The sequence below is a fragment of the Xyrauchen texanus genome, chromosome 13 (genome assembly GCF_025860055.1).
Source record: "Xyrauchen texanus isolate HMW12.3.18 chromosome 13, RBS_HiC_50CHRs, whole genome shotgun sequence".
Taxonomy (NCBI): domain Eukaryota; kingdom Metazoa; phylum Chordata; class Actinopteri; order Cypriniformes; family Catostomidae; genus Xyrauchen; species Xyrauchen texanus.
The window spans coordinates 3,990,406-4,012,218 of NC_068288.1; the positions used below are offsets into that span (position 1 = coordinate 3,990,406).

General features: G+C 39.0%; 1 protein-coding gene across 4 annotated transcripts in view; it reads left to right on the forward strand.

Moving 5' to 3' along the window:
- LOC127653876 (receptor-type tyrosine-protein phosphatase F-like) overlaps nt 1-21,813 on the forward strand; it is a 440,914-nt gene that overhangs the window by 261,696 nt on the left and 157,405 nt on the right. For all 4 annotated transcript variants that reach the window (XM_052140683.1, XM_052140684.1, XM_052140685.1 and 1 more), the window contains exons 6-9: nt 583-693; nt 14,714-14,983; nt 17,442-18,023; nt 18,269-18,402. In XM_052140683.1, the coding sequence (XP_051996643.1) occupies nt 583-693; nt 14,714-14,983; nt 17,442-18,023; nt 18,269-18,402 (1,097 nt within the window). The remainder of the gene's footprint in view (nt 1-582; nt 694-14,713; nt 14,984-17,441; nt 18,024-18,268; nt 18,403-21,813) is intronic.

Consider the following 21,813-nt stretch of genomic DNA (forward strand, 5'->3'; position numbering starts at 1 on the left):
CTATTAATGAACTGAGATGCGTTTATCTCGGAGAGCAGTCATCACATCGTTTGCAGAAATCTTCAACCTTTTAGTTTTAGTCCACCTCGATGTCTTTTTCTTTGCAGAAATGCTCGTCAATGGATGCGTTGGGGTTTTATTGACATAGTTGCGGTGGTGGTATTATGTCATGAGCCAGACAGATCCATTCTCCGAGAGCACAGCTTTATCTCGGCTAGCATAAATCTGAGCTTGTACACAGTGACAGTAATAGCCAGTTTAGCATGCAAGTCTTTTAACTTACCACGATAAATAAATAAATCTGTTTGCTTTCCATTACTGGTGAGGATTTATTGGATTATGGAGTGAAAGATGTTTCTCATTTCTTTCTATATTTATAAAGGCAGGAAAGACCATGCACCTGCCAATGGTTAGTCAATGAAGTGTGTTTGTGTGGTTTAGCTGTTTTAGGTTTGTAGAACACAAACATGTCAGATCTCTTTGCAGCATGACCCTGTTTAATGTGTGAGTTTACAACAGTTTGTGTGCGTGAGTGTGAGAGAGTGTTTTCGCCTGGTTTGTGAAAAAATTTTGTTTTTTCAGGGGCACTTCAAATCGAGAACAGCGAGGAATCAGACCAGGGCAAGTATGAGTGTGTGGTGGTAAACAGCGCAGGAACGAGATACTCGGCACCGGCTAACCTTTACGTCAGAGGTAAGATCTGCTGCCGTCACTGGAGATCCAACTGAATGGCATCCACTCTCACATTTATCTGCTCTCTGTTCAGGCTGTACCAGAGCATGACATATCACTCAAAAAAATAATTAATTTATCTTTTTTATCCATTTGTCTGAATAGACACCTAGCTGGTTCAACAGTGGAGAACTGTGTCTTTATTCTCCAGTTTGATGTTTTAAAATGATTAAGCTTAACGATTGTGATGTGATCATCTTAACGATTAGTGGGTAATATGGGTATTTCAATAGCTGATACTGAGATGACTGCCAGTATCTAGAGGCCAGTGTAGCTGATTGCCAGTGTATGGGTGGTTCTTTTCAATTTCAGCCATTTTTAGGACTTGTTAAATCATTTGCACACTCTTTTTAAATGTGTCTTCTAGAAACGTCCAACAGTGCATGTTTATACGTCATAGGAGATTTATATAAATTTTTTCTGAAAGTCATGGAAATTCTCACCACTGTGTCATTTCCAGCACATCTCAAATTCTGTACTGTGTTAAATAGAATTCTGTGCTGGAAATGAAACTGAAAGTTTTTTTAAATAAAATAATTGACATTTGTTTCACTATTATAACTGCACACAATTAAATAATATTATACCTCATTATACCCAGTCATGACCGAAAGAACTAGGTCGCGAGTACAAGTGGCCGAAATGGGTTTCCTCAGAATTGTAGCGGGCTTCTCCCTTAGAGATAGGGTGAGGAGCTCATTCATCTGTGAGGAGCTCGGAGTAGAGCCGCTGCTCCTTTGCGTCGAAAGGAGCCAGTTGAGGTGGTTTGGGCATCTGGTAAGGATGCCCCCTGGGCGTCTCCCTAGGGAGGTGTTTCAGGCATGTCTAGCTGGGAGGCGGCCTCAGGGAAGACCCAGGACTAGGTGGAGAGATTACATCTCCACACTGGCCTGGGAACGCCTCAGGGTCCCCCAGTCAGAGCTGGTTAATGTGGCTTGGTATAGCGAAGTTTGGGGCTCCCTGCTGGATCTACTGCCCCCGCGACCGACTTCGGATAAGCGGTTGAAGATGGATGGATGGATGGATACCCAATTGAAATATACTTCTCACAAGTGATGCCACTACTGTAGGACTGAAAGTCTTTTTATTATTATTATTATTATTATTATTATTATTATTATTATTATTTATTGTTAGAAATGCCTATACACTTTGAAATGCTTTAAATTTATTTCACTCTTTTTTTAAACTTAATAATTTTATATTTAAAAAAATTATTTTTATAAAGTCTTGGTCTGGGACAAGGCTAAAACAGTAAATTCTCTAAAAGGCATTTGAAAAGTGTCAAAAATAAATTCTAAGAAAATATGTTTGTTTTACTAAAAATCAAACCCTGGATCACAAAATTGCCGGATGTTGAAGAAACACCCTTATACAGTACGTATAATAAAATGTATTGACAACAGTGCTTATTGATATGAACAATATTTCACATGGCCTACTCAAAATAAAAAATAAAAAATGTAAAGCACAAATTGTTTATTATCCATAGACAAATCTATCAGTAAATTTTGAAACTGATCAGGGGTCAAGGGCTGCACTTCATTTTATCAGTCAAGCAGACATGGTTATCAGTTAATGCCAATATTAAAAAAATTTACAAATATTGGCCAATATAAGAGGCTATCACTACTTTAAAATTACTGCATATCTTTGTTGTGAAATTTCCATAAAAGAACCTTTCCATAACTATTAAAAAAATAAAAAAAGCAAAAATAAAACATGCAGTCCTGGTTGGTTGGTGTTTTTGTGTGTGTGTGTGTGTGTGTGTGTGTGTGTGTGTGAGTGAGTGACTCTCTGAACATGAAAATTGAAAATGATTGAAGCATTGTCAAGGTATCAAGAAATGGCCATGTTGAGTCTTGCAGGCAGGATTGGAGAATCCCGTTGTGAAGGAGAGCTGTGGAAATTCCCGCTTTAATGTTCGGATCTAATACAGCTGATTCAGAAACCACTCCTGTTTCAAAGAAAAACCAGAACGCCACTCTTTTAACATCTACTGTACCTCTGACTGCCAGGTGTTCAAAGACTCTTCAACTCCTGGCTTTAAAAGATCTCAAGAAAGGTGTTGGTAAATCTCAAGCCTGTGCCATGACTTTATGCTCTCTCTATGGATGAATTTAAGGATTTTGTTCGATCTTAATAAGAGTTGTGTATGTACATCTATAGAGATGAAGACCTGTGGTGTGTTTTCTGTGAATTTTGTGTTTGTTTGTGTGTACAAATGTATTTGTTATATAAAATCTCAGGAAATGAGACTAGATGCATATCTTTTTCCATAAAGTCTTTTGTCCTTCTTCCTCAAGCCTTCGACCAATCAGAGAGTCTCAGTGAGAAACTCATATAAATGATACATCGTAAATATCATATCATCTGTATTCTCTCTGGAGTCCTTTGATCTTTATACAGACCAAACACACACACTATCAGGATGTGTTTTTTGATGAATTACATTTAATATATATGTATGAGTATCTGCTTTTTCTTCCTTCTTTTTGTGTGTGTTTGATATAAATGTTGTTAGTCCATGATTTGTTTACTGGTTGGGTCACACCTTTATTTCTTTTCTATTCCAAAATTGAGATTTGATGTGTCTTCACATTTAACATAGACTCTCTTTGAAATTTAACACTGCGTACGTGTGTGTATGTATATCTTTCCCTGTATTATTCTATTTAGTAGGGTTTGGCAATTTAGCTAAAAGCAAAAGCATTATGCGATCCACTTTAACAATGCATAGTAATAAATAGCAATATTTACCTATGTACATAATGTATATTTTTGACACTTGAAAGCATGTAAAATGCTATGCAGTGGTGTTCAATCTGTGTTTTGACCCAAATCGAACTTCGCTACTCTTTATCCGTTTTGGCGCACTCATACTTGAGTGGAACATGGTCTTTTGGAAATATCATATTTCTCTCAGCCCTATTAAGTAGGATATATTTTGATGCTGTGTGATGGTGTTTATAATCTAAACTCTCTAGAGGTTTGTAAACTTCACTGACACACACATTTAACACATCTCTTTTGAACAGCGTTTGTGGGCATGTGTGTGTTTAGTGCATTTCCTTTAACTCTCTCTTTTACTCTAGTTTCTTTGTCTTTTGTCTTTGAGATCACCTTTATAACTAGGTCTGTTTGTACGTGTGCAGTATCTCTTTGTATCACAGGGAGCGATCAATCCATAATTGCTTATCCTGCTGTTATGTGAAATATGTGTACATTCACTCTCATTTCCATGTGCCTTACCACACTGAGACACTCAAATACTGTTGAGGGTCCTGCCTCATTCTTGTTTAGGCTTGTTTGTCTTTGTGTGTGTGTGTGTGGGCGGGTTTAGGTGGTTTACGAGGACATTTTATTTGTTACAATCTGGTAATCATAAGAACCACACCATAAATGCTCCATGAAAGTCAATATAACTTGGGCTCTATATTCCGAGTCTTCTGAAGCCATATAATAGCTTGACAGTAAAAACAAAAAGACATTTTAATAATAATATTCTGATCATTTTCACTTTACAGAAGCTCTGAAATTTTATTTATGTGCATGTTCAGATTCCAATATGGTGTGTCAACACATTGTGCCATGTTTGAAATCAGTGGCATTGCTATTTTTTCTTTTGGTGCAAGTTCCAATATGAGGGAGTTTTTTACTGAATAACAACTTTACTTCTGGTCTGTTTCTTACACATAGCTATGGTTGGATATAAGGCTGGGAATCAATATAAATTTCCAGATTTTATTCAGATTCACAAGCTTGCAATTCGATTCGGATTCATATTAAAGAAATTGTATGATTCTCAATACTAATTTTGATACCACAACAAAACTAGTTTTACTAAACATCGTTTCAAGTTATTAAATTATTCAAGACAAGTAATTAATTAAGAACAAGTAAACAAATAGAACAAATCAGAAAGCAAAACAATGCTTTAACAGCAGTATTAAATATTTTAGTAAATATTCAGAAATTGAAATAAAATTAATGAAATGTAATATAAAACTACTCAAATAACTAGTCATTACCAGTAATCAACATTAAAACGTTAATGTGTTTTAAAGCTACTGAAGTTACCCAGCAAAGAGCAGTTTCCTCATTTTTTTGTTATATATATTTGATTAATATTAACAACATTTACTGTACTAGAAAGCAACAGGTTTATTAGGTTCTATTTACTGTACACTTATTCAAATATTTTTATAGAAATACAAATTTTTGTCCTGCAGTTTGTGTTCACTTTAGACATAACTAACTATGTTTTACATTAATACCTCACAAGATGGCATTTTCACTGAATTTCTAAGCATTGTACCATTTAGCCGCATTACATCAACTCTAGTATTAAGGACTTTTTAGTTCCACAGAGAGAAAAAAAAAGAAACAAAACTAAATAACAGCATAAGGGTTTATAAAAACATGATGATGAGCAAATAATGACAGAATTTAAATTTTTGGATTAATTATTCCTATATGAATTTGTGTTTGTGCGTGTTTCTGGACACTGTTTTCTGTGTACTGAATCAATCTCAGACTTAAGCAGTAATGAAAGACATCTTTATTTATAATACAGGACGTTTACACAGAGTATATATAAATCTTACAGTGTGTGTGTGTGTGTGTGTGTGTGTGTGTGTTTCACATGTTTATTGGTGCTTTCTGTCATTGTCTCATCTCATGTCTGTTTATGGATAAGCAGAATATTGCCTGTTTTACTCTCTGTGTTTCTTCCTCCTCCTCCTCTTCTCTTTGTTTCCCTTCCTCCATCTTCATCGCACCCTGTCATCCAAAATCAATCCACTCCTCACTCTCAGACCAGCGGGAAGGTGCGTTCTTTTCACTATCTCACCTCGTAAGGGGGGAAACGGATGGAGTCTGCGTCCGTCCCCCTGCTGGCAACTCCTGCCCTGTTATGTGCCAGTCTCTCTGAAGCTCTACTCTACCTGAATCTCTGACACAGTCCTCACCACCTGCCTGTCACTGCTGTACAAACTCATGCATGCTGCTGACTGTGTTGCTGCATTACATTTCAGCTTGGACCTTTACATCAATGTTGCATGTCTCAGGACATTTTGTTGTCTTACATTTTTTTTTTTTGTCAGACTGCTCTCACTATGAATTCTGCGACAGTAGGTTGCAAGTTCTTCAGCTGAAATTGGAATGTGCTTACCAAAATTAAAATCACTGGCCCCAGTTTCCAAAGCTGGAAGTGTTGTTGAAAGTATCGGCACACATGAACTCCAGTTTCCGGGTGAAATGTCCACAGAGTGGTGCCAAAAACAAGTTGTATTTTTAGTTGTTAATAATGTAACTCAGTAAACAGGAATGTATATTCATTTAAACACCCTCGTGCCATCCCAAATGTGTATGACTTTCTTCATTCTGCAGATCACAAATTAAGATTTTTAGAAGAATATTTCAGTTCTGTAGGTTTATACAATGCAAGTGAGTGGTGGCCAGAGCTCTGAAGGTCAAAATATCACAAAAAGTCAGCATAAAAGGAATCCATAAGACTCCAGTGGTTTAATCAAAATCTTCTGAAGTGATCCAATAAGTTTTGGGTGAGAACAGACCAAAATGTAATTCCTTTTTCACTATAAATCTTGACAGCAATCTCCTTAGTGATTCACTTGCATTGCGAGGACCTACATAGCTGAAATATACTTTTAAAAATCTTCATTTGTTTTCTGCAGAAGAAAATGTGAGAGAATGTGAGATTTTTTACATTTAGTTAGAATTATGCTTAAAGCAAGGAAAATGTGGTAATTAAATAAATAAACACAATTCTTGATATACTCTCTAAAAATTAAAACCAAATTCCACCAAAAATGGTAACTAGTGCTTATTTGTATTGTGGATGTATTGCAAGAGATGCAAAGACTGCAAGCTCCTCATTAAAAGCAATTTCTGCAATGAGAAATGTTTTATACTAATATACAAATAGCTGTTCACTTCCGCAAATTAGGCTGGATTGCTTTTATACAGACTCTAGTGTGTTTCCTTTCATAGATTTTTTTGTATTCTCTAATCGCTCCATTGTGAGTACTAGCAGCAGCTGTTTACTACTGTAGCGAGGAGGAAATGTACGAGTTGACAAGCAGCAATGAGAAATGCATTATACTAATAAGCAGATTATGTCATCAGTAGTGGATAACTTCTACAAATTAGTCCACATTTCTTTCATACCAATTGTGAATTGGACTGTATCACAAATTAATCGTGCCCAAGACTCTGTGCAGTTTGTTAGTGCGCATCCATGTTCAACAATCTGAAGAAACTTTTAAACCAATCAAATGAACTAAACTATGATATCACATGGACTCTAGCTCTAGTGTGAAAATGCCCTCTTTTTAGCTTTCTCATATTTTAGTTAGATCCTTAGAGAGGACATGGAGTTCTTCTTTCATGAATGCTCCTGTTTTAGGAGGAATTTGGATATTTTATTCAGTGTAGTCTGGTGATTATGAAAACAGAGCAGAGCAGCATAATAATCTCTAAGTCAACATTTGTCAGTTAACAAATAGAGGAATCTACCCTTAGCTTAGTGGATGAGAACTGTTTGTATACCAGTTCTAATTTGTTGCTACAAAAGAGCAACAATCCCCTTCCTATTCTGCTCCTGCTTCAGAGGAGCTGTTCTGTTATCATCCCAGTTAACTGTCAGAAATCCTTTTGAGTTCTTAAGTGTTTAAGCCGGCTAAAGCAGCTTTGATTTGTTTATTCTGGGATCAGCCATTTGGTGAAGACTTTGGACGTCAAGAGAGCAAATAAGATGGCAGAAAGCAAAGGAGGTTTTTCCTCCCAATGTTTTTGTTTTTTGTTGTTTTAAAGAGCGGCATTATCCCTCAAAAGAAAACCAATATGGTTGAGCCCAGGCATCTGTTTTCCACAGATGAGTTACACAATGTCCTCTTCACAAGAAACAAGCTGTTTAATTTAGACAAGAACATCGGGTGACGCTGATAAATTAGCTTTTTTCTTTGGAATGTGGAAACCTGTTTAGAAAAATAAAACAACATTCAGTCAGTGAACATTGGTCTTTCAGTGCTCACTCTAAATAAATGCTCTTTAAAATAAAGGTTCCAGTAAAAGCCAAAAAGGCTTTTTACTGCCAGAGAGTTTCTATTTTACAATAGAATTAATACTATCGGAGAACCTTTTAACACTCCTCAAGAACTTGGTGGGTGAATTTCACAATGAATTGTACAAATCATATTTGACCCTAAAATAATTAAATAATAATAATAATAAATAATAAAAAAAACATTTTATTTTCATAAAGAAAATAATGCCTGTTTTAGGACCATTAGGATTATTTTCATCATAATTAAGCACAATGGAACTATATACAATGTAAATATAAATCCCATTTTCATTATGCAACACAACAATAAAAATTACAATTACAATTATATTTATTAATTAATATGATTGATTGATTGGTTTTAATCAACATACAGTAAATCAGATTCAGTAAAACACATAATACCATGATGTATAAATACAAATGTACTTTACTATATAAATAAAATCTTATACTTATATAAAGTAGCCGTATATCATATCATACAATGGGAAATTACATTGTATTTGCACATTACAGTAATGTGAAATGGAATGTGCTTAAATCACAAAAAATAATGTCACGATGGAAACAAATGCTAAATGGTCTCTTAAAATAGTCTTTTTAAAATGTTTGTGGCATGAGAGAGATACCTCACATATGTCAAATGCCACATGAAGTTCTGGAGAAAATAACCCTTTAGGTATCCAACTAAAGTTCTGATAGTAAATATTCCACTATGGTAAAAGTTTAGAAAGAACATGCTTAAGTTGTGAAGGTTTTTATTTTTTTTGTACACATAGTTTGTATTATTTGTGATTTTATTTCATGTCTCTTACATCAGCGAGACTACCTTTCTTGCAATTTGTTTTAAACAGCAATTTAAACAACCTGGTGTCATAGAAACTCTTAGGGGGCTTTCACACTGGGCACGTTTGCTGCGGTCCGATTCCAAGTGCGATTGTTCTCGGTGCCCCACGCAGCGTTGGTCTGGTTTCACACTCACCTGATTCTATCGAACCACATTAGCATTCATCTTACATCATCACAAACACGCATGGTGAACACAACACGACTCATCATACTTTTTGTTATTTTGGTGCCTTTATGCACAGCAGAGTGAACAGCAACTGGGTATATGTGCCCTTCATGCCGTAACTCATCAGATGTCCAGGAGAAGGCAGCTTGCAGCTGCTCGCTAACAAATAAATTTGAGGAGACCGCTGATTGCAAGGAATTAATATGCATCTTTGTTTACACTGCACGCTTACTCACGTTATCGCCACTGTCATCTCCTATTATACCCTATATTTATATCCTATAATATTATTTATATATAGTATTTATAAGATAGATAGACAGACAGACAGACAGGCAGTTTTTATGGTGATGATTGTACTTGTATGTCATTGTGGAGTCATTACTTTTTTGGGATTTTCTGGAATGTGTGGATCCTCGTGTGTTGTCAAAACTAACGGTGTCGTCATCGGCTAAAACGCATGCGCATGTTACTTTACTTCCTGAATGAGTGCGCACCCGAGTCCTACTACAGGTAGTCTCGGGTTCGGTACCCTGGTGCGCAACCCGGTCCTCATGACAGCTTTCTCATTACCAAATGTTCATGGGAACCGTGCTCTGTTTCTAACTAAACTGCCAGTGTGAAAGCACCCTTACTTTAACAGTATTATTTACATATATTATTTATTCATTATATATTATTTCAGTTATACACACACAGTTCAGAACAATACCAGCTTGACAACTGCATTCTACAACCGAATTGACTCTCGAAAAATTCAAGTAGTGACAACTGCATTTAAAAAGAATTCCACACAGTGTGTATGGAACCGAACTGAACAACTAGTTGTTAATGATGTGATTAATAGCACGTGTGAGATGTGTCCATATTCTCATGGTGTAAATCACACTTACAGAGGTCTTCATTCATATATTACAGTCTGTCTCTCTCTATTGTAGTTTCTCTCATCATCCCTGTAGTCTTGGGGGTAACCTGTACATTTAAGTCCAGAGCACACACGCTGTTTAACAACAGCCGCTTAAACATGCATGACCAAAACATGGCGATATTGTCCATGGCAATTAAAGGGCACCTATTATGGCATTTAAAATGTTCCTAATATTGTTTTCGGAGTCCCCAACAACAGTTTTACATGCATGCAATGACAAAAAACACTTTTGTTGTCTTATAATATGCATTTATGTTTACCTGATTTGCTCACCGACTCCAAATGATTCGTTCAACGACTCATTTTTCCAAACCCCTCCTTTGCGTGATGCTAATCTGCGGTGATTGGTCAGATGACCCAGTCAGTTGTGATTGGTATACTCTGTGCAGAGATTGTCGGAAACGGAACGCCTATCACCGCTTTGTAGTAAAAAAATCTAAATCAGAGAAGGAATTTGTGTTGATTTATGTTAGCGATCATAGCCCAAAGTTCAGTGGTAAACACCCAGTCAGTTATTGTTTGCGTTAGCCCAACGCATAAACATATTGGTAAAGCACTGCATTACTACAAGTTATTGCTCTATTCTTTATGACAACTCCAATAATATCGACAAACATTTCACATATTTCAAAAAAATTGACATTGGAGACCTAGAAGCTACGCTGAGCGTAACTTACACAACACACACAAATACTTATTAAGCATGCTAAAAAACACATAAAAGCAACAATTATTAATAATACTTACAGGTTGTGATTCGGAGGAGGAAGCTGGTCCAAATAAACTTGGTACTGAACCTTCCTTCAGTATCAACCGGCTCGCGAATCCACACTTGAAAGCATTCATGTTCGTAAAGCAATCGTCATTAAAATGACACGAACACAGCACAAGGTTCGGGCTATTGTAATGATGCGTGGAAATAAGGGAAAGGCAGACGGGGGTGCGGATCCAAATGCGGATTTATTATTACACAAAAACAAACAAACACTGGAACAAATAAAAAGTCAATGAGGGGAAAGTAAACTCAGACACTAACTAACATAATGCTGAACACGAGTAGACGGAACATCCACGAAGGGCTGGAAAACCTGGAGTAAACACGAATGGAGATGACACATAGGCATATGCATGAACATGAAACGGTAACGATCGACAACGGAGAGAGGAAACGACAGGGTTTAAATAGACAGACACAGTGATAACAAAATAAGTGACAGGTGCGGACAATAACGCTGTGACAGCGTTGATGAGGAGTGAGAAAGAAGGGAAGTGTAGTTTTAACAGAGACAGTGAAACACAGGCGGACAACAAGGAAGACATGACAGGGAGCGTGTTCGGTGAAACAGAAAACACGGGACGGACAACAAGGAAGAGTGACATGGAACGTGACTGGCGAGTGTGAAACAGAAAACACGGGGCAGACTACAAAGAAATGTGACATGAACGTGACTAGAGAAACAGAGAACACAGGGCAGACAACAGGGGATCGTAACAGCTATACTTGTGTGGTATAGTTGTAAATATAAACTCTAGCCACTGATTCTTCACATGCTCGTCCCTGGGCAGTGAAAAAAAGGTCGCTTTTGATATGCACTTCAGAACACAGCGTCTTGTTGTCGACATGATGTTTTCAAGTTTTCCCTGGTGTCTGCGCGTGCAAAGAGTGGGCGCGGCCAATTTGATAATTTTTCGTCTTGACGTCACAACGAAAAGGAAAATGACTCATTGGAAAAACGATTCATTAAATTGACTCGGAGTCGACTCCTACTTTTGAGAGACAATAGCTTTTTTTACGGTGAACTTTCATATATAAAACTTTGCAGGATGTTTTTGTTCACTTAAATCTATGTTACACACTACATGAAAGGTAATTTTCAAAATTCCATAATAGGTGCCCTTTAACTAAACATTGTCAGAGGATAATACATCTCTCCAGCATTGCTATTGCTACACTTGTCCATCATCGTAATTGCGGGAGTCAGTCCTGTATTCTGTACACACATGGAATGATAATTTAGGGGATTCACTCCCACATTTAAATGTGGTTGTCACTCCCAAATCTTTGTAGTGTGTACATGGCCAAAATACATTTTAGTGGTAATCAATATTATGTCACAAATGCTGTCGATTGAGCTTAACTTGTATTGAACCTGGAATTTTCCTTTTAAGGTTCTGGATAGGGAGTTAGGTTTTGTTGATAAAAACTTTGATTGAGCATTAACCTTGAAAACTGAAAAAAATTAAAAATCTGTTTGGGAGAACATTTAACTCTATTTTAGCTCCACACAGTGTGCAATAAACTACCACAATATGTGTAATGTAGTTTTCATTTTGGCCTTTTCTTTTTGGCTTGTTAACTCTTCAGTATTTTAATAGGGCCTTTGTTTGAATGGGTTAAGTATGTAAAGTACTGCTTAAATGTTAACTAGTTTTCTACATTAGACCAGAAAATGTACAACATATTACAAGAACCCGGAAGCTCCAGAAATCGTTTAAATGTAGTCTCTAGCCCTGAAAGCTGAAATATTGGCAGCTTCAACACTTGTTTTGCTTCGCTTGCTGTGGAATCACTCTCTGATCACAGATTGCTTCAGAGAGAAATCTAATCATGCTTTTTTCATTTATCAGATTAAAGCTGAAATTTGATTATTTGCACTACTTTGTATGTTATTTTATTTTATTTGTTTGGATTTTCTTTTTTTTTTTTTTCTTTTTTAATTATTATTTATTGGTTCTTTTAGTCTTTTGGTCACACATGCATGCTCTGTTGACTTTTGCTGATGTAACCAATGTGCTTCTCTGCTTCATGCTTGTATGGCTATTGAAGTGCTTGCAAATATCTTTGTGTGTGTGTGTGTGTGTGTGTGTGTACGTGCCAGCTACCTCCAAATTCTGCAAAAAAACTCCCAATCAGAAGTCTACAACTGTAATATCTCTCTCTCTCTCTCTCTCTCCAAATCACATGCATCTGTTTGTCTGCACGTCTAACTGCATGCTTTCATTACTCTGTTAACACTCAATAGCAGCAATACTTCTCATGAGATCAGTAACTAAAGTCAGTTCCATTCTCTAACCTCACCACTGCAGCTACTAGCATCATTCACTCATGCCGGTCTGTCTTTAGTAGCCAGCAGAGACTACTCAAACTTTCTTAACAACATCTAACTGAGCAAAACTCTCAACATCATTTTGTAATCATCCCTCATGTCCATGGGTAACATCATCCACTCTAGTGTTGTCACGGTACCAAAATTTCAGTAATCGGTACCAATACCATTGAAATTTCACAGTACTCGATACCATTTTCGGTACCAAAGCAAAAACAGGTTACTAAACAAAACATTAGCAGCAGAACTAAGAACAGAAATATGCCATTGAGCAACACTTTAATTTAAATATATAATTTTTGAATTTTAACAATGTGTACAATGTATGCGTAAACTATTTATTGAAGCAGTGTCAGACATAATCTGCAGAATGACTCCTGAATAATACTCTCATAATAACATCTCAAATAAACTTTTGGATTATGCATAATAACAGGAACATTGATCACAGCAGAGGATTTTGACATCCAACAGTGAATAAACGGCACTTGATGGCTGTAGCAGCGGTGCATTAAAGTACTAAATGTAAAGAATTAATGAGACAAAACGTCTTGGTGAGAAAACCTTGTTAATGTGGAACTCTGCACAAATATAGCTTCCTATATTTATCTATTCATTGTAGCTTAAGATAACAAAAGTTTTTTTTATTAAATAAAAAAAATCTATTTTTCATCAGGGAGACGACTTTAAAATCATTTGGCTCAAGAATCGCAATTTGTAACAGATTAATTTATTTTCCCCAGCCTTGGTCACATCCGGTTTAGAAATAGCCTAGTGTTATGGACAGTTTCTGAGTATGCAGTTTATTTTATTTATTTATTTTTTTACCATACAGATTGTTAAAGATTAATGACGCAACATGGCCGACTCGTTGCTCTGAACACACAGTTAGATGCTGCTGACAATGCAGAAATGTGTATCCAAATAGCACATTTAAGAAAGAGACAGATGACTGGAACATATTGTTAAGAGTTATTTGAATAGCTAGCACTCTACTTTCCAAAAATGAGCAAATTTATTCACTCAGCCCCATACTTTCCTGATTTATCAACAATCATTTCCTCTGTCTGGAAAAGAGCAGGTAATGACAAGGAAATGAGCAGATAATGTTCAGATTTGGAAGTGAGACTTGTTCATCTGTGCCCATGAAGTCTGTGAGAAAATGGCATTTATTAACTGAAACACAGTGCATCTGATGTGCATTCACTGGATAACTGAAACAGGATGGTTTGGCTTCAACAGAACACAAAATAAAGACCTTTGAAGTGACAGTCATACAATTCTACCACAGTACGATGCTGTTCTTCATCTACTTTAGTTTAGTACATAAAGCACGATTATTTTTCATACTTATTTTGGTCGAAAATCTGTAGAATCCTGTGGAATGGATTTTTGACATGTTTTAAAGTGGCATTAATGGCTGGAAGCATTATACATTTAGATAAAATATTTTATTAAAGAAAAAAAAAGGGGCAGGAGGTGTGGGCCTGCCTATATGTATGAAATTGATTTCAGATCTGTGAAATTGCATTTACCTGTCTTCCTCCTTTCTGAGTTCCCAAGTGTCTGTCAGGCTTAAAGACATTGTGACAAGTAAAAAGAAAAAAAATATTAATATATAGCATGTTTTGTAAATTAGGTCTCTTAGCACTTCATTTTGTTAGTTTTGCATTACAGTGAGATGTTCAGAAGGCTAATTCATATCTTATAACTCTTATATTTACAAAACAGTCACAATAACTTGCACAAAGATCCCAGAGCTCTGCCTGACTCAGCTTATAAACTTTAAGAAGCTTTCTTTAATCTGTATGTTGTTAACATTAGCTGCACTCCTCCAACAGTCCGGCGAGTTCCGCCACGTTTCTCAATCCCGCCCACCAACCACGAGGTGATGCCGGGTGGCAGTGTTAACCTCACCTGTGTGGCGGTGGGTGCCCCAATGCCCTACGTCAAGTGGATGAGAGGAGATGTAGAACTAACCAAGGAAGAGGAGAAGCCGATTGGGCGAAACGTGTTGGAGCTCACCAATATTCACCAGTCGGCGAACTATACTTGTGTGGCTATTTCCTCTCTGGGCATGATCGACACCACAGCTCAGATCACAGTCAAAGGTAAGAGACCTTTAACCTCAGATCTTACACAGGAACCCATACCATGACATACTTTATACTTGTACTTTTAAGCTCCAGATGTGACTTTATTAAATGGATAGAGTTGCTTGCAGAGTTAAAGTACCTAATAGTCATATTTGAGTATAGTAAAAAATTTAAAATAGTCACTAAAATAGCCATGTGAGAAAGTAAAAGTTTTAAAGTAACTGAAATTGCACTTAAATATATCAAAAGTACAAGTAAATAGCATAATGAATGGCAACCTATTTGAATGGTGGCGAGTCTTCATTAGTATATGTGGCTTATTCATTGATTCAGTGAGTGTGTAGTGAGTTATTAACTTAAGAACTGTTTCGAACAATTCAGTGAGTTATTAATTTGGAAAAATTTAGTTAGAGAACATATAATTTACTCAGGAATCGTTCCAACCGATTCAGTGAGTAAATGAGTTGTTGATTTATGGACGTTTTACTGACCAATCCAGTGAGTTAGTAAGTGAGTTATAAAACCAAGAACTGGTCTGACAGATTGAGTGAGAGAGTTGTAAACTCAGGAATTGTTATAACCAATTCAATGAGTAAATGAGTAACACCAATGAGTTGTTAATTCAAGAACTGTTCTGGGGTTTGTTTCCCTAAAAAAAGAGTTGTTATGCCAAATAATTGAAATAGACCAACTCAAAAGAACAGTTTGTTTGTTAATCAGACATTGCTTTCACAGAGCCAATTGTGCAGCTTAAATTTGCAGTTGCAAAATAAGTAATGTGTCAGAGTTAAAATATTAATTAAAACATTTAGTGTGGTCAACACAAACATGTATACTTAAAATAGCTATATAAAAAAAAAGTCTCTACTAAGTACAGTACAAAACAGTATACACTTGTGGCTGCTCAGAAGCATTGGTTTAAACGATGAAGTTCTTTTTAATTTCTCTTTTAACTGATCCATCCCTCTACAGTGAACAGTCTGATATCAGTTGTGTATTTAAAGTGTGTGATTATCTAGACAGTAATACTATAATAAAAATGAGTAAGTAATAATAATTACTTACAAATATATATATAATAATAATAATAATAATAATAATAATAATAATACAAATCTTATCAGATTGGTCACTAAGCCTATACATTTTGAGAGAGAAGTCTCATCAATAACACACTGGGGAATCCCATACAGACAGTGCATGCTGTCACCTCATCAATGTTTCATCAGCGCTGAAATGCGATGATGAGATCACTCTCCTCCTCTTTTTCTGCCTCAACAGAGTGAACAAACTCTCTGAGCTCCAAATCATCATTAAGGATTATTTTTAAGCCTGTATCAAAATATAGATTTCAATTAAAGCATTTAATTATCCCAAATGTATCATGTTTAATGTTAGCATGAGAGAGAGCATACTCTCAGTACCATTGTTCTGTCAAATCCACAAGCCGACTGCACTCTATAGCTTTCTTGTTATCTTTATAGTGGTGCTTGCTAATGTAAAAATCTAGTTTACATTCTTTGTAAATGTATACTAATCTGTGCTATTCTGAACTTGTGGTGAAAACAGCAAGTGTTTATTGATGTGTCCAGGAAAGTGTTTATATATAGAATCTAGTGCTTGATTCAAAGCAAATTAGAGCTCAATTCAGTCAAAGTGAGTTAATTAGCATTGATTAAAGCAAAGCAAATAATTTCTGCACAGTGTTGAGTATATCTGGCATTACGGTGCCTCTTTTCTTTTTTTCTCTGCTCTGCTCTACCATTTTTTGTCAAGCACTATCATGTTAGCTGAGGTTAATATCATATGTTCTGGAAATTGATGGCGATCACAGGTTTTGGTGTATTTTTCTATCCTTTTCCACACCGCTGCCGCTCATTCAAGCTGATCTGTTTGGACTCTGACAGCTGCCCAATCGCATATACCATTGAAGTTGTTAAGAGTCATTTTCAGAAACAATTTTATTAAAATTTTGGCACTTTTCTGCTCGCCTTTGAAAACAGGGCGACCTGACCGTACTTGTAAAAGATACAGAGACAGAATAATGGTAATAACAGCTATTACCATTAAGGAAAAACACATTTTCCTACATTTTATCCGCAGTTTGGAAATGTCAAATGCCAGGTCATTACCACATAAATGCCCTGCAAAAAAGGAAATATGTTGCATATATATATATATATATATATATATATATATATATATATATATATATATATATATATATCATTTATTTGCCTTTAGTTAGCAAATGTTAGCATGCCAGAAAATAACATTTTCCACTATTGAAAGTATTATATTCTTTGACAAAGTTGAAGATCAAACACAATTTTCACTAGTAAACATTAACTGATATCCAAAAATGACAAAGTGATTTGATTTGATTTGAAAAATGGAGGGAAACATTTGACTCAAATTGCTCCAAAGTCACATATAAGTTTGTTTGTCTTTTTGTCTCCTTGCCCTTTCTAAGCTTTGCCCCGTCCTCCCACCTCTTTGATCGTCACTGAAACCACCGCCACCAGCGTGACTCTAACTTGGGATTCCGGTAACCCTGAACCCGTATCATACTATGTTATTCAGTACAGGGCCAAAGTCTCAGACAATGGTTTACAGGAGGTTGACGGAGTGGCCTCCACACGCTACAGCATTGGCGGCTTGAGCCCTTACTCGGAGTACGAATTCTGCATCATGGCAGTCAATAACATTGGGCGCGGTCCACCCAGCAGTACGGTGGAGACACGGACCAGTGAACAGGCCCCCTCTTCTCCTCCCTTACGGGTTCAGGCACGGATGCTGAGCGCCACTACCATGTTGGTCCAGTGGGAACCTCCAGAGGAGCCCAACGGACAGATACGTGGATATCGAGTGTACTACACATCTGATCTTCACTTGCTGCTCAGCACCTGGCAGAAACACAACACAGAGGATAGTAGCCTGACCACCATATCCGGCCTGGTCCCAAACATCACATACGGTCTCCTCGTGCTGGCCTTCACTTCTGTGGGAGACGGCCCACCATCAGACTTACTGCAGGTTAAAACACAGCAAGGAGGTGAGCTGTGTGATTTTATGGATAAGTGCAGTGGCCACAAAAAGTATTTGGACACCTAAGCCACACTTAATATGCTAAACATTTTAAACTTTGTTGGGTTGATATATAAAATATGGAGACATTAGTGGAACGTGTTCATAATTAATGTGATGAACTATACTTGTGGTTACTCTGCCAGGACACCTGTGTGAACTTGAGGGGAACTGTAAATAAATGGTAAAACATAACTGCATTTCTGTCCACAGTCCCGGCCCAACCAACTGGTTTTGAAGCAGAGGTAGAACTTGACACTCAGATCATGCTGTCATGGCTGTGGCCTGTCCAAGATCAGATCACCACATATGAGCTCATATACTGGGAGGCCAACTCTGAAAACAAGGTAGAAAATCTATCAGAAAACAGCAAAAATATCTACTGAAACTGCAATATGGGTGGGTGTACTTGTGCGTAAGAGCTTACTACCATACTACTGTTTCTCTTTTTGAAGTCTGCAGTATGTATGCAAAATGTTGGTATGCAAATTTTCTGTATGCAATGAGTACCTTGTTTACTATGTTGGCCAGAAGCACACTGCTTAAGATACTATACCTCATAACACAATGTATTTTTCTTCCCTTCCATTTCTAGTGTAATGAATGAACCGGAAATAATATCAATGCATCATAATGAACTCAACTGACAACAATGTAGCATACTGCTTTTTGAAACATGTATTAATTCTACTAAAAAATACCCCAAGTATGCACTAGTTAAGCATTAATAAGAAAGTAATAAATACTTAACTGAATATAGACTAAGGCTATCTTAGCCATTTTGACCCCCTATTCTAAAGTGTAAAATTAACCTACTCAAGGTATTGGTTTATTTTGCACGTTTCAGTTACAATAAAACTAATTTTATTCGTTTACTGCAAATGCTGTAAACACCTAAGCTATGTCAAACTAATTCATAACTTGTGTAAGCAAATGTGTCATTTTCGAACAGGGAGTCTAACTGTCTTTATTTTAACATTTTAGCAATTAATTAGTCACAATTTACTAAAACCAATACTAATTAGTAATAATTACTGTCTTTATAAAGATTAAAAAAAAACGTCTGGGTTACGTATGTAACCTCCGTTCCCCGATGGAGGGAACGAGACGTTGTGTCAGAGAAGCGACACTAGGGGTCTCTCTTGAGCGCCGATATTCACCTCTGAACTATGAAAAAAGGCCAATGAGAGTTGGCAACCAGTATTTGCATGTCCCGCCCCTGGACATACGGGTATTTAAGCGGCGCAAATACGTTCATTCAGGATTTTTCTAAGGAGCCGGAAATGGTCCGGCCACAACAGGGGCTCGGCTCAGCGACGTGGCAGGGGAGACACAACGTCTCGTTCCCTCTATCGGGGAACGGAGGTTACATACGTAACCTAGACGTTCCCCTTCTGTCGCGCTCTCCACGTTGTGTCAGAGAAGCGACACTAGGGGTCCACTTAAAAAGAGCCATGCGCTGAGCCGTGATGCGTGATCTGCTGATACAGGAGCGAGCAGGTATTCCTACGTGCAGAACGACCAACTGTATCAGGCTGCACGTACCCTTCCCCAATGCCCCATTTAAGCCATCAGGATTCCTTATCGTTACCCTGGAGGGGAACAAGGTGATGGCCGCCAATATGGGAATGGGCCAGCCTGGCTGGGCCTCTTTTCTCTCTATGTTTCTCGCATAGAGCAACTACGGCCAGGGCCCTTACGCGATTGAGGGAAGGGGGTCTTAGCCCTTATTAGGGCGGAGAAGACCCTCGCGGAGGCCACACCTATCCGGGAGGGAGGCAAATTTTGAGTGGCAAATACATCGCATGGCCTATACTTAGGTCTTATCGCGGAAAAGTAGTCTTGGTGGTAGATCCAGCCTCGCAGAGGGTGGAAGCATACAGCACGGCAACCGAGGCAGCTGTAACTGCCTAAGGGAAACACGGAGTCAACTCGTGAGGGAACAGAACCGTGGATTTACACACAGGGGGAGTCCGAACAGGAGGCCTTACCTGTGGGGCACCTATACCAGTACAGGGTAGCTTGCGGTACCCGCAGTGGTTTGGGTCGGCGAGTTCCTCCGCAGAACTGAGACCCACGAGGGCTAGGGAGGAGTCAACCAGTGTCCCAAACCTGGGATCTCCTGGGAATGAAGGCGCACTGTTTCCTCTGGTTAGGGGGAAGGGTGCTGGGTGCAAGCGATTCACCCGGTCAGATCGTGGACGTGCCACCGAGTTCTACGGGCTCGGTACCTGAGAGAACACGGGACGATACTGACTCAACTTGGAGATTGTAGAATCTCGCAAAAGTGTTAAGGTGTTGCCCAGCCCGCTGCTCTACAAATGTCTGCTAGGGCAGTGCCCCTAGCCAGTGCCCACGAGGACACAACACTCCTGGTGGAGTGGGCTCGGACCCGCAAAGGGGGGGCATGGCCTGGGTGTGATAAGCCAGGGAAATGGCGTCGACAACCCAGTGGGCGAGTCTCTGCTTGGAGACAGCATTCCATTTCTGCTGTCCCCCAAAGCAGACGAAGAGCTGCTCAGAGCGTCTGGTCCTCTGTGTGCGGTCCAGATAAATACGTAAGGCACGTACTGGACACAGCAGTGAAAGGGCTGGGTCTGCTTCCTCCCAGGGCAGCGCTTGCAGGTTCACCACCTGATCCCTGAAGGGTGTGGTAGGAACCTTGGGCACGTAGCCCGGTCGCGGTCTTAGGATCACGAAAGTGTCCGCCGGACCGAACTCCAGGCAAGCGTCGCTAACAGAGAACGTATGCAGGTCCCCGACCCTCTTGATGGAAGCGAGCGCGATTAGCAGGGTGGTCTTGAGAGAGAGGGCCCTGAGTCCAACTGAGTCAAGCGGCTCGAAGGGGGGTCTCCGGAGTCCCATAAGGATGACCGAGAGATCCCAGGAGGGAAACAGGTTAGGCGGGAGGAGTCATCCTCCTGGCACCTTTTAGGAACCTGGCGATTAAGTCGTGCTTACCAAGAGACTTGCCGTCTACCGTGTAGCGTGGTGGGCGCGATAGCGCAACATACACCTTGAGGGTGGAGGGGACAGCCTCCTCTCCAGGCTCTCCTGAAGAAACACGAGCACTGACCTAACTGCGCACTTCTGCGGGTCTTCGGCTCGGGAAGAACACCAGTCCGCGAACAGACGCCACTTCAGGGTGTAAAGATGCCTGGTCGAAGGGGCTCTGGCTTGGTTAATAGTGTCTATGACGGCCGAAGGTAGGCGGCTAGATCCTCCGCGTCCCGTCCAGGGACCAGACGTGGAGATTCCAGAGGTCTGGATGCGGATGCCAGAGCGTGCCCCGTCCCTGAGAAAGAAGGTCCTTCCTCAGGGGAATTCGCCAGGGAGGGGCTGTCATGAGGAGCGTAAGATCCAAAAACCACGTCCGGTTGGGCCAGTAGGGGGCCACCAGAGTGACTTGCTCCTTGTCCTCCCTGACCTTGCATAGCACCTGTGCAAGAAGGCTCACTGGGGGAAAAGTACTTGCGCAGCCCCGCGGGCCATCTGTGCGCCAGAGCATCTGTCGCAAGGGGAGCATCTGTGAGGGCATACCAGAGCGGACAGTTGGAGGTTTCCCGGGAGGCAAACAGGTCTACCTGGGCCTTGCTGAACCTGTCCCAAATCAAGTTTTGTCTTGACAGCGCGTCCGCTATCACATTGAGGTTGCCGGGGATGTGAGTGGCGTGCAGTGACTCCAGTCGCTGCTGACTCCAAAGGAGGAGACGACGGGCGAGCTGTGACATGTGGAGGGAGTGTACGCCAACTTGGCG